Genomic DNA, 12,784 nt, shown 5'->3' with positions numbered 1-12,784 from the left:
TATATTTAATGCTTATGACTTGCCCGGCACTGTACTAGGCTCTATGAAGTCCACAAAAGAGAGTTACTGTACGTGATTTGCTTCAGCAGAGAGATAAATTATGTGGCATACGTGACATAAAATAGAGAATAAGACCTTGAATAACAATACAGATTATAATGCTAAAGGAGGGACTTCCCTGGTGGCACAGTGGTTAAGAATCCGCCTGCCAATGCAGGGGGCACGGGTTCGAGCCCTGGTCCAGGAAGATCCCACATGCCGCGGATTAACTAAGCCCGTGCACCACAACTACTGAGCCTGCACTGTAGAGCCTGCGAGCCGCAACTACTGAAGCCCACGCACGTAGAGCCCGTGCTCCACAACAAGAGAAGCCACCGCAATGAGAAGCCCACGCACCCAACGAAGAATAGCCCCCAATCACCTCAACCAGAGAAAGCCTGCATGCAGCAACGAAGACCCAGCACAGCCAAAAATAAATAAATAAATATATTTTTTAAAAAATAAATAAATAAATTCTAAAGACGTTAGAAAAGAGTCATAGCATACTATAAACCACGAATTGATCATTGGACTTAATCAGAAGGCCTCAGTTCAAATCCTAACTCTGACACTTGCTGTGTAAACTTGGGCAGGTCCCTTAATTTTTGAGCCTCAATTTCCACACCGATAAAATGAAGCTGATAATCCCAGGTAGCTCTATTTACCTATACACAGGATTTCAGTAAGAATCAAGTGAGGATGTATGTGAAAACACTGTAGAGTTTTTAATTAATGAAAGAGCTGAGAATTGAACCAGACCTTGAAAATATTTTATACGTGGATAACCTGGATAAAAATGGTCTCAGAGAAGGAATAATTTGAACAGACAGGAGAGGGAGACTCAGATATAGGAGGACAGGATAGAAACCACCTAATTATGGCAAGGATTTGTTTTGGGAGAATGGGTAAAAAATATTTACACCGATTGTGTTGGAGAAGGGATGGAGTTGAGAATAATATGCCATAATGGCTGGATTACAGTAGGATTTAAATTATGGAGGATCTGGGACTTTCCCGGTGCTGCAGTGGTTAAGAATCCGCCTGCCAATGCAGGGGACGTGGGTTCAAGCCCTGGTCTGGGAAGATCCCACATGCCGCGGAGCAACTAAGCCCATGCGCCACAACTGCTGAGCCCACGTGCCACAACTACTGAAGCCAGTGCGCCTAGAGCCCATGCTCCGCAACAAGAGAAGCCACCACAATGAGAAGCCCGCGCACCGCAACGAAGAGTAGCCCCCACTCGCCACAGCTAGAGAAAGCCTGCACACAGCAACAAAGACCCAATGCAGACAAAAACAAATTTTAAAAAAAAAGGAAATAAATAAATAAACTATGGAGGATCTGAAGGCCAGAAGAAGAGCTTGGACTTGATCTGAAAGGGAATAAGGAACTATTTGGGGGTTTTAAGTAGGGGATTATTTTAAAAGGGTTTAACTCATTTTGATAATCAGTATCTAAAGTGCCTGGCCTTAAGGTGTTCAGGATTAGTCCAATTGTTTTAAGTTAATCTGTCAATAGTATGTTGACAGATTGAATTGGACACATCTCAGTTTAGATAAATGGATCTGAGACTGGATGAATTGGACACACCTTAGCCTAGAGTCTAGGCTTCTTGTCACCTAGACATTAGTGTGGTTTATCTTTTCCTTAACTGTAGCAAGGAATAATACCTGCCCAGCTAGTAGGTTTATTTAAAACATCAAATGAGATGATGATCCCATGATTATCCACAAATACATTAAATGCCTCCTTCATGTAAGATGGTCTGTTAAAAAAAACTAGGGAAACAAAAATATGTTTAGATATAAGTGCTTTGAAAAATGTCTTGGGATGAATAGGAGTTTGAAATACAGAGTTCTAAGGGATCTGGTAGCAAGAGGATGGTATACAACAGCCAGAAGATCATCTTACTGCTATATTTAGTACTGGGTTAGGTCCCTATTATTGTCAGGACCTGCTAGCTATAGCTAGGATCAAGTAGAGGAGAAAACACCAGGTGCAGGAAGGTAGGTATTTAAGGTCCGCAGGAGTTCTTCCTTTGGCAGTAGACCTTTTCAGACTTAACCTGTTCGGTAGTGAACCTACATAATCATGCAGACAATGTAGAAGACTGATTAACAAAACAGGTTCTGGAGCCAGAATAACTGGCTGAGTTTGAAATACTACTGTATTACCTTAGGCAAATCATTTAACCTCTCTGAGCCTCGTAAAGATAATAATAGAATCATAGGGCTGTTTGTGAGAATTGAGATACTGCATGTAAGCTCTTAATAGAGGATCTGGTACACAGTGAGCGTCAGCTCAATAAATATCAGTTATTGTTTTTACTTTCAAGACCTTCTCAGCTCCTCTAGATTCCATATTATGTTACTCCCAAATTTATTTCCCATTTTTCTATCTCTGTCTCACCCCATTTCAGGACATTGATAGTATTAGGCCACATTTGGCTTATTCACCTATAATGTCTTCTACATCATTAGTATCAAACAAGATCTTAAAACATCTTTTGAATTAAAAGTTATCTTCAAAATAGTTTATGTACTATATTTTTTACAGTCTAAGTAATTCTTTTAAATTAATTGTCTATAATATAGTTCTTCATATTTTTCTTTATAATTTAGTATATTTCTCTAGTTTCCTTAAGCATGTTTTACTTTTCTCATATTATACACATATACGTACGCATGTGTACGTATATATACATATGTTGATATATATATATATATATTTTTTTTTTTTTTTTTTTTTTTGCGGTTCGCGGGCCTCTCACTGTTGTGGCCTCTCCCGCTGCGGAGCACAGACTCCGGACGCGCAGGCTCAGCGGCCATGGCTCATGGGCCCCGCCGCTGTGCGGCATGTGGGATCTTCCCGGACCGGGGCACGAACCCGTGTCCCCTGCATCGGCAGGCGGACTCTCAACCACTGCGCCACCAGGGAAGCCCATATATATATATTTTTTAACGCAGTATGTAAAACGTGTAGAAGAGAATCTTGGGCCCTGAGTTAATTTAATAGATCACAGTGTGGGAGGAGACACAAAGATTCCAGTGGAAAACAAAAAACTAAACCCTTTAGGAAGGCAATTTGATAATGTCTGCCGATTCCTAAGATGTTTAAAATATTTTAACTAACTGCCAATTCCACCTCTAGGTATCCATCCAACAAATATATTCACATGAATGCCCAAAGATTGTGTGAAAGCATGTTCATAGTGATACTGTATATAATAGTAAAGACTGGACACAATTTAAATGTTCATCAGTAGAGGACTATTTAAATAAATTATATATAATTGTAAAATAGAATACTATGCACTCCTTTAAAAAAATGAGGTTCATCTTTATAAACATGGAAAAGTGTCCAAGATATAGTGATAAGTGTGTGGGAAGCACAAAGCAGAATAATATGCATAATATAATTATGGCTTGTGTGCATGTGTGTTTCTTAAAGAGCAGCTACAATATATTAATGTTTGCTTATGCAAGGAAAATTTCTGGACGTATTAACAGTCATCCCTGGGAGTAGGATGATGGGGATGAGAAGAGTGACTTTTAGTGACTTTTACTTTATCTTTCTGAATACTGAAAAAAAAATGTTTTTGAGCATGTGTTTAAAAAATTTTTTTTAATGTTTAAAGAGATGGTGAGGATTAAATGGTTAAATGTTTTGTAAGGTGTGTTGGATGTGAAAAGTGATCTATAAATGCCTATTATTTTTACTAAACAATAGAGTGTGAGGTTTTTGTAACCTGAAGAAAGCAGCATTTCAACATCTCTTCCTACTAGAGCATATGGTTAAGACTGTGAAGGATGAGTGCCTTAGATCTGCCTCTCATGGAGTTGATAGGTAGATCTTTTCGGTATTCCCCATTGCTCTTATGGTGGAAAGTTCCCTAGAAAGGATTGGAAGGGCTCAGTGACATTGTTTAATCCAGTGTTTAAAACTATTGTCAGATATTCTTTTAAATAAAACTATTAGCCTTGGGGTGATTGCAAAACTTGATCGCTTTTAAGAGCCTTTGTTTACAGAGTTTAGTGTATTGTATTGAATGAAGAGTGCCTTTGACTAAGTGTAGCAAGATACCTCTAGGTACTGTCTGGGCAACAAGTTTGAAAATTAGGGGTATTATCTTGAGAGTTGTATCCTAGCATTTTACAGATTAACAGGAGACAGACTGTTGTGCTACTCTAGGTAACAGGCTTTTTGTTTTGTAACTCTTTAAAGTGTTGGTTTTCTCCCTTTTGACCCTCAGGAGATTAATTTACTATTTATTTCCCTAGATCAAGCCCCTTAGAGAAAACATAAAAATACAAATAGGTCTTCTGATTGGTATGATCATTCTTTCTTATGACTAGGTATTTAAAAAATAAAGTTATATAAGTTAATACTATTATTTCAAAGCTTAAAAAAAAAAAAGCAAAATCCCAGTAAGCACTGCAGATCTCATGTTACTACGAGATGGCAATATATAATTAACTGCCTGGCAAACAATAATAGTAAAGACTTCCTGAATGAAATGGTGGTATATAGGGGAAGTTTATTTGTATTTTAATTTTCATTCATTCATCACCTTCTCATTCCAAATACAAACAAATACAGTGCTTTCTGTTATTGGAAGCTGACTGGCCAATTTATGGACGGTAAAAATACAAAAATTTAGTGCTGTCCTGTTTACAAAGCACTTGTGTCTGTGTATCTTAGTAAACCTGGGAGGTAAGCATTACCATCCCACTTTAAGATTAAAGGAATCAGGGCTGGAACAGAGTAAGTTTTGCCTGTGGACAAAGTAGCTAGAGTCTAGAACTTTCTGATATCAGATTCATTGCCATTTTAATGTTGCCCGCTTTAGCTGTTTTTCAGGTTGGTGGAAAAGAGCATAGAGGATTATCTCTAGTCCAACGTTTTCATTTTCTTAGTGAATAAACTAAAATGCACAGTGGACTTTACCTGAAGGTTGCCAGACTGACTTCAGAGTCCCCTTGCGCCCCCCTCCCACACGCACACACACGCTTTCTGAACAACCTAAAGAAAAGCACATAGGTCCTTTACCTTAGAGAAACACTGAAAGGGTAAGATACATGGAAGAGTTAGAAAAGTAGAAACATTTTAATAAAAATGTAAAAATTTATTATAGTCCTGCACTCTGATCTAAGATTCTTCATTGAACGTTCCAACTCTCTGATTTTATTCCTGAAGGGCAATCTCCTCAACCTTTCCCTTAGCTCTCTTAAGCTTACAGAGCCATTAAGGCCAAAAAGTAGATTTTTGTGCCAGACACTCTTTTCAGTGCTTTATATGTGTTAATTTAATTAATCCTCCCAATAACTTCATAAATTAGGTACTAATACTGAGCCCTAGATTAAGTAGCTATTTAAAGTTCATAGCTATTGGTGGCACTAGGATTCAAACTCAGCCGATTAATTCCAAGGCCAGAGTTTGTTGGGTTTTTTTAATAAACTTAAAAAAAATTATTTTTAAAGTTCTTTTTTTAATTAATTAATTAATTTATATTTATTTTTGGCTGCATTGGCTCTTGGTTGCTGCGTGTAGGCTTTCTCTAGCTGCAGTGAGCAGGGGCTACTCTTCTTTGAGGTGCGTGGGCTTCTCACTGTGGTGGCTTCTCTTGTTGCGGAGTATGGGCTCTATAGCCGCATGGGCTTCAGTAGTTGTGGCTCATGGGCTCTAGAGCCTGCGTAGGTTCAGTAGTTGTGGTGCATGGGCTTAGTTGCTCCACAACATGTGGGGTCTTGCCGGACCAGGGATCGAATCCGTGTCCCCTGCATTGGCAGGCGGATTCTTAACCACTGTGCCACCAGGGAAGTCCAGCCAGAGTTTTTAACTGTTGGGCTGTACTGCTTTGAACTAAATGACTGCATTAAGTGGATTAAATCCATTTTTCAGGATCTCCAGATTGGATGAAATTTCTTTCCTAAGGTTCCCGACTCTTCCCCAAAACAGATCTTGGGATATTTCCTTAGGGTTTTATTATCCCATTTTACAGATGAAGTTAAGTGACTTGGCCAAAATCTTAGATTATTAAATGACTGTGTTAGAACTAAATTTAGGTCCTCTGGTTTCTAGCCTGCAGTTTTTGGTACTATAACATTGTCACCTTTTCGCTCATTAGCTATTGTCAATTCAAGTGATCCACCCATGTTGAAATTTTGTTACAGCAACAAAAGCATGTTCACATCCTTCACATTTCACCTTTGGACCTGTCCTGGAGTACAGTTAGGTCAGTATGCAAGTCTCTGGTTTTATACAGTTTTACAGTGTTTATACCTTATGGAGGGACACATGGAAACATAGTAATGGAAGTATCTTATAGATACAAGAGACATCTATTACTTTAAATTTTTTCAATGCTTTTAATATATGAGTCTACAAAAAATTTAATTTGGTCATAGCTAATGCTGTCAAGAGCCAAATTAACATTTTAGAATATTCATATTTCTGACCCTTGAAATAGTCAGCAAATGACATGACAAAATTCATTTCAAGTCTACTAAATTCAAGCAACAGTATAAAGAAATGCAGTGATATTTCTTCAGGGCCTTTGCGTAGATTTTTTTTTTTAGAGAAAGCCCCTTCTGACTTCATGTGGAGTAGAAAACTAGCTTAGTTTATTTCATGCTGCTCAATTTAATTTGGAATCATTTTTGAATTCCCAGATGCTTGGGTACAGAGAACTTGCTCCCTAGAGCCTTGTTTCCTGACACTGGAGAGTAAAGGATTAAATTGAGCTGAAACTAAATTGATTGACATTTTGACACTCTGCAGATTGTGAAAAGAAACAGAATTTGTTCAACTTTTTGAAACAGTAGTAGAAAGAACTATTTCCTTAAAGGTACTTCAGTCTGCAGAGGTGATTTTTTTTTTTTTTCCTTAAAAACTAAGAAGCATGTTCTAGCACTTCACCAATTTTCTATATTACAGTTCAAAATGAGAATTTAACTTTGAAAAGCTTTTGAAAAGGCCTCGATGGGGGTGTTAAAATAGTCTCCTTTTGTTGGACGGGCACTGACAGAAGTCTTTTGAGGAGAAACAAAGGACTATGCACTTATGGGGTGTCACTATAGGAACCTATTTATAAAAGACAAGTATACATATTTATGAAATCTTTATCTCTAGCGTTTTTAAATGCCAGAGATATTAAGTGTTGCATTGAGTAAGATACATTTCCTGCTGAGTTCTTTTTCCGGCAGATACAAATGATTACCATGACATCATCTTTTCCTAAATGGCGTCATTTAAGTGTTGACTTCAATAAAATCCTATCACTGCTGTGTCATGAAAGGAACTGGACTCACCTTAACAGTGCTGTTCCAAACAGCCTGCTACGGTTTTTTTGTTTTTTTTTAAAATCACTGCAGGAGGCTGTAATAAATTACAGCCTGGAAGAAGTTTCAAACTGGCAAGTTTGCCAGATATTTAAAGCAATTTATTTTGGGGTGTATCAGCAGATTTTTTCTTACACTGCCATTTGGGTGCCTGCTGACATAGCCTGAATAAATCTTTCAAAATTTTTCCTTCCTAGAGATGGATGAAGATGATGATGCACTGGACTCCGAAGTCCAGACCTTTTATTCATTAACTCTTCACTTGCCAACTAGTTCCTTCTTAATTTAGATATCTATTTCTGGCATGAGTTTGCAATATTTCCAGTCCCTCAGTGCCTTGGCAACAACTTTGTTTTATGGAAGGATCAACTAACAAAAGAAGGATTCTGGTTGTAGACATAGAATTTATAGTTTAGATTATTTCATTACTAGTATTTTGAAAATTGCCAAACTTCCCAATAGGAAAAGAAGTCTGAAATTTTACATAAAACAAAGACTTATTTCTTCTTGATTCAGCATATGCTGAGTAGTAAAGTGAGTTCTTCCTAATTATAGTCTCTTTTATAGTTCTACTTTCTCTTATAATTTTTTCTCATGATCTCTTATGATAGTGAAGTCGGTTTTTTTTTAATTATTGATTTTTGGCTCTGGAATTCCTAAAGCAACTTATATCGATGTATATTTTAGTCAAGTATTCATAAAAGCTAAAAATACTGATGCCCAAAAATACTTGTTCTGATGAGACAGTGAGGACAAGAGATAAGGGAGCTAACTTTTTAAAAAATTAATTAATTTATTTATTTTTGGCTGCATTGGGTCTTCGTTGCTGCACATGGGTTTTCTCTCGTTGCAGCAAGCGGGGCCTGTTCTTCGTTGTGGTGCGCAGGCTTCTCATTACAGGGACTTCTTTTTTTTTTTTTTTTTTTTTTTTGCGGTACACGGGCCTCTCACTGTTGTCGCCTCTCCCGTTGCGGAGCACAGGCCCCGGATGCGCAGGCTCAGCGGCCATGGCTCACGGGCCTAGCCGCTCCGCGGCATGTGGGATCTTCCCGGACCGGGGCATGAACCCGTGTCCCCTGCATCGGCAGGCGGACTCTCAACCACTGTGCCACCAGGGAAGCCCTACAGGGACTTCTTTTGTGCAGCACAGGCTCTAGGCACATGGGCTTCAGTAGTTGTAGCACGTAGGCTCAGTAGTTGGGGCTCACGGGCTCTAGAGCGCAGGCTCAGTAGTTGGGGCACACGGACTTAGTTGCTCCGCAGCATGTGGGATCTTTTCCGGACCAGGGCTCGAACCCATGTCCCCTGCATTGGTAGGCAGATTCTTAACCACTGCACCACCAGGGAAGCCCAGAGAGCTAACTTTTACCGAGTGCCTGAAGGGGGCCAGTCCCTTTTGTAAACCACTACACATAGCAGAGTGTGTAGGTGAGAGAGAAAAGAGATTCTCTTTTTACAGAGCTGGTCCCTGTTCGGGTGAAAGGCACTGCTCAGCGAGTTGTTAAGGAAAATCATAAAGCATCAGAGAATAGGATTTGGTGGGGAGAGCCCTAGATCAGGAGTTATAAAACGGGAGTTCCTATCTAAGTTCCTATCTAAGTCAGCTACAAATAAGATCATCTGGCTAGACCCTCAGTGTTTCCACATCGGCACAGTAAGGATATAACCTCTAGCCCGGCTTCCTCTCTAGATCATTTGGCACAGTAGTTGTCAACCAGGCTGCGCAATGGGATTACCAGGGGAGCTTTGAAAAATACTAACTTCTAGATCCCAACTTTAAGAGATTCCGATTTGATTTGTCTAGAGTGCAACCGGGCATTGGGATTTTTTTTAAATCTCCACAGGTGGATTCATATGTGCAGTTAAGGCTGGGAATCCTTGGTTTGGAGGATGGTTAGTAAATTTATTTACAAGCATTAGCAGATGTTATCGACAGTGTAGATAGACTTTTTTCCCCATCATAGCTTCAACTGTTGAAAAAAAAAATCCAGTTTATCTCAGCATTTTCCTAGTCCGTAGCACATAGGAAGCCGTTGATAAACATTTATTGCATTTGCGAGTGTACAGCCTTTAAGTTTTAAGGTCATTTGAAAAATGGGGTTTGGTTGAGGTTCATGCATAAAGCAGATTATGAGGCAGGACCTTTCTGTTGAAACATTCCAATGAAATGCGAGCCTTTCTGGCTCATCCCCCGGCTCCCTTCACTCCTTCACCCAAGCCGAGGTGGCTTGGGGCCGACCCTGTTCCCCAGGCTCCGACGCCGGTAGCGGATCCGGCGGCTGCTAAGAGCTCCGGGGCGGGGCGCCCGCGGGGCCCGACCCTCTCGGGTCTCAGGACCCGCCCCGCCGGCGCGCTCAGCCCCGCCCCGCCCCGCCCCGGACGCGAGTTGGGGCGGGCTGCTGGAGGCGCCCGGACGCCGGGACTCCACAGCCGAGCCCCAGGGCTACGGCAGCTGCTTCCGCGCGACCCGGCGGGCCCTCTTCTGCCGCCGGGAGTCCGCGCTGCCCGCGCCTCAAGTCCGGCGGAGCCCAAAGCGAGCGCCTCGTGCCGGAGCCGGGCGGGGGCCGGGATGCGGAGCTGTGCGCCTTGAGCCGGCCCCATGACCCTGAGCACGTTGGCCCGCGAGAGGAAGGCGCCCCCCGCCTGCACCTGGAGCCTCAGTGGCCCCGACATGATCCCCTACTTCTCAGCCAACGCGGTCATCTCGCAGAACGCCATCAACCAGCTGTGAGTGCGCCGCGCGCCCTCCCACCCTCTGTGAACGCTCGGAAAGTTTGCTTTTCAGCAGCCGCTTTCCCCCGGCAATTGGGAGCAAGCAAGGGCGAAATCGCATCCTGCTTGCTTGCAGGTCTTGGGGCGTCTGGGGGCATAGTGAGGTGGAGAGGAAGGGTAATTCTTGGAGGGAGAAAGTGTCCTGGGGGTGGGGAGGCGGACAGAAAATCCTTTGGGAGAATTTCTGGTAAACTTTGAGGGAATCTGAAAGTGAGGTCGCCCCAGGGAAATTGTGATGACTGAGTGACAGCCGTATGGCATTCGGGAGACTTGGGCTGAAGGGCGGTCAGTAGCTCTGAACCGCCGGCCGGAAAAGCTAGCACTCCCTTGCGGGTCCTGCTGGTGCTCAAGCTCCCGTGTTTGTTGTTCTGTTTTCTTGTTTCAAATAAGTTTGCTTGTGACCATAGGTTTCTGTTACAAGCCGTGCACACAAAGAAAGGCAGTTCATTCTTAACACCCGCTGGTTGTAGTCTGAAATTATTTCATAAAACTGGATTTTAGTAGTTTGGCTCTTTTTCTTTTTGTCTCCGCCTGCTAACAACCCAAGCCTGTATGCACACCTTCAATCGCCAAAGTGCAAGATTCATTTGCAACTTTAAATCTTAACTGTTTTCAAAGTCTCTAGAGTTGTTTCTCCCTTCCATTGTGGTTTAGTTATTTCTGAGAACTGTGTGCTCAAGCTTGTGGTTAATCTCATCTCACAGTTAGGGCGAAGTAGAGGAACTCTCATCTCACAGTTAAAAAGGGCGAAGTAGAGGAACTCCCATCTATTCAAGTTGCATCCTTAAACTAGTTGAGTGATTTAGGGTTACTTTTAGATAGCAGCAGTTTGATCTTTGTAGTGTATTAGCACTCATTCGGAGCAGCTTCAAGGAGAGTCACCTACTGAGGTTTTCCCAGACTCCTGGCACTTGAGCAACTTCTCTTTCCCTCCCAGGTCAACCCTAAGGAACTTTTTAGTTTCATGTCCAACAATAGAAACTTTCCATTATCCCTTAGTAAAGGTCCCAAGAATAGCATGTAAAGTGATTTATAGATAATCTTAAAGCTAATTTATTATTTTAACTAACTGTTTTGCTCTCTTACCAAACCAAATTTGATTTCAACTTTTTTCCTTTGTGTTGATTCATGGTGGCGCACCGAAAAAACAATATCCCCCCGCAGTATCGTGGTTTTACTGTTTTGTATTATAAACTCTACAGAATTAAATCAACTGTTTACTTGTATTTTCCCTTTAAAAAAAAAAAAGACAATTGGAGTGAATAATCTGAAAGTGGATAACCAATCTCAAAATAAGTGCTCACAATACTTTTTAAAAGGTAGTGGAAGCAACCCACATGTCCATTAATGGATACATGGATAAACAGAATGAATATTATTCAGCCTTAAAAAGGAAGGAAATTCTGATATATGCTACAACATGGATGAACTTTGAAGACATCATACTAACTGGAATAAGCCAGTGACAAAGTACAAATACTGTATGATTCCACTTATGTGAGGGACCTTAGAGTAGTCTGGTTGCTAGGGGTTGGAGGAGGGGAATGAGATGTTTGTGTTTAATAGGTCAGAATTTCATTTGAGGAAGAAGAAAAAGTTATGGGGATGGATGGTGCTGATGGTAGCACAACAATGTGAATGAATTTATTGGCACTGAACTGTACACTTAAAAATGGTTAAAATGGCAAATTTTATATATATTTAACTACAGTTTAAAAAAAGGTTAAACAAAACTTAAAAGGCAGAGCTTCTAAGCTTTGTGGGGAAAAGGAGTTTTGAATCTTGCTTCCTAGTGTGGTCAAGCAAGTACAGATTTCTTTTCCTACTAATTAGTGACTTTGGGTAAGTCATTTGAGTTCAATTTCTTAAACTGTAAAATGAGGATACGGTGGTTCCTACCCCAGAGGATCGTAAAAGATTGTATGTGTGGTAACAATTTACAAACTATAAACCCCTGCCCAGGAAAATGTAATTGAAATTAAACAAAAACTATTAGCTGCCATTTATTGACGACTTGCCATTGTGCTAAGTTTAATGTGTATTATTATCTCATTTAATCATCACAGCCACCCTATGAACTAATTCTGTTTACAGATAATGTAGCTGAGGCTTAGAGAAGTTAAGTAATTACTCAAGACCATATAGCTCGTAAATGACAAAAATGTCCTTAGAATCCAGATGTTTCCTAGGCCAGTGCTCTTAACCACTAGAAAAATGATCTTCTGTCTTCGTAGTTGCAAGGCCACTTTTGAGACTTACGTCTTAGGAGTTATCTTTATGTGCTGACATCTTCAACTTAGTAGTGAAAACATTTGCTACACGAAGAGTTTTGCTGTTAAGGTAGACACTCTTTTAAAGAATTTGCAGAATATTTCTCTTTTCCTTTTTGTCTCTCTTTTACCACTTTTTTATTCTTAAGAGTTTTGCTAATATTCTCTTCTTCTAAAGTGTATTTATCAGTATTGCTTTAGCCATCATTTTTATTTTACATTTATAGTGTTGCCCAGTTCATCATCATTTAAAAATCCTTAGGGGCTTCCCTAGTGGCACAGTGGTTAAGAATCCTCCTGCCAATGCAGGGGACACGGGTTCAAGCCCTGGTCCGGGAAGGTCCCACATGCCGCGGAGCAACT

The 12,784-nt window shown here is 40.7% G+C and overlaps 1 protein-coding gene across 4 annotated transcripts in view; it reads left to right on the top strand.

Moving 5' to 3' along the window:
• SSH2 (slingshot protein phosphatase 2) overlaps positions 1–12,784 on the top strand; it is a 242,815-nt gene that overhangs the window by 126,748 nt on the left and 103,283 nt on the right. For 2 of the 4 annotated variants that reach the window (XM_082861026.1, XM_082861025.1), the window contains exon 1: positions 9,916–10,106. The exons of the other annotated variants lie outside the window; for them this stretch is intronic. In XM_082861026.1, coding sequence (XP_082717152.1) covers positions 9,979–10,106 — 128 coding nt within the window. In that variant the 5' untranslated portion in view covers positions 9,916–9,978. Of the gene's footprint in view, positions 1–9,915; positions 10,107–12,784 lie in introns of those variants that run through there. 4 annotated transcript variants of the gene reach the window in all.

The sequence above is a fragment of the Leucopleurus acutus genome, assembly GCF_964270905.1.
Source record: "Leucopleurus acutus genome assembly, chromosome: 19".
Lineage (NCBI taxonomy): Eukaryota > Metazoa > Chordata > Mammalia > Artiodactyla > Delphinidae > Leucopleurus > Leucopleurus acutus.
Note: the sequence above shows the minus strand (reverse complement) of the source record. Positions and strands in the feature narration are given on the sequence as shown.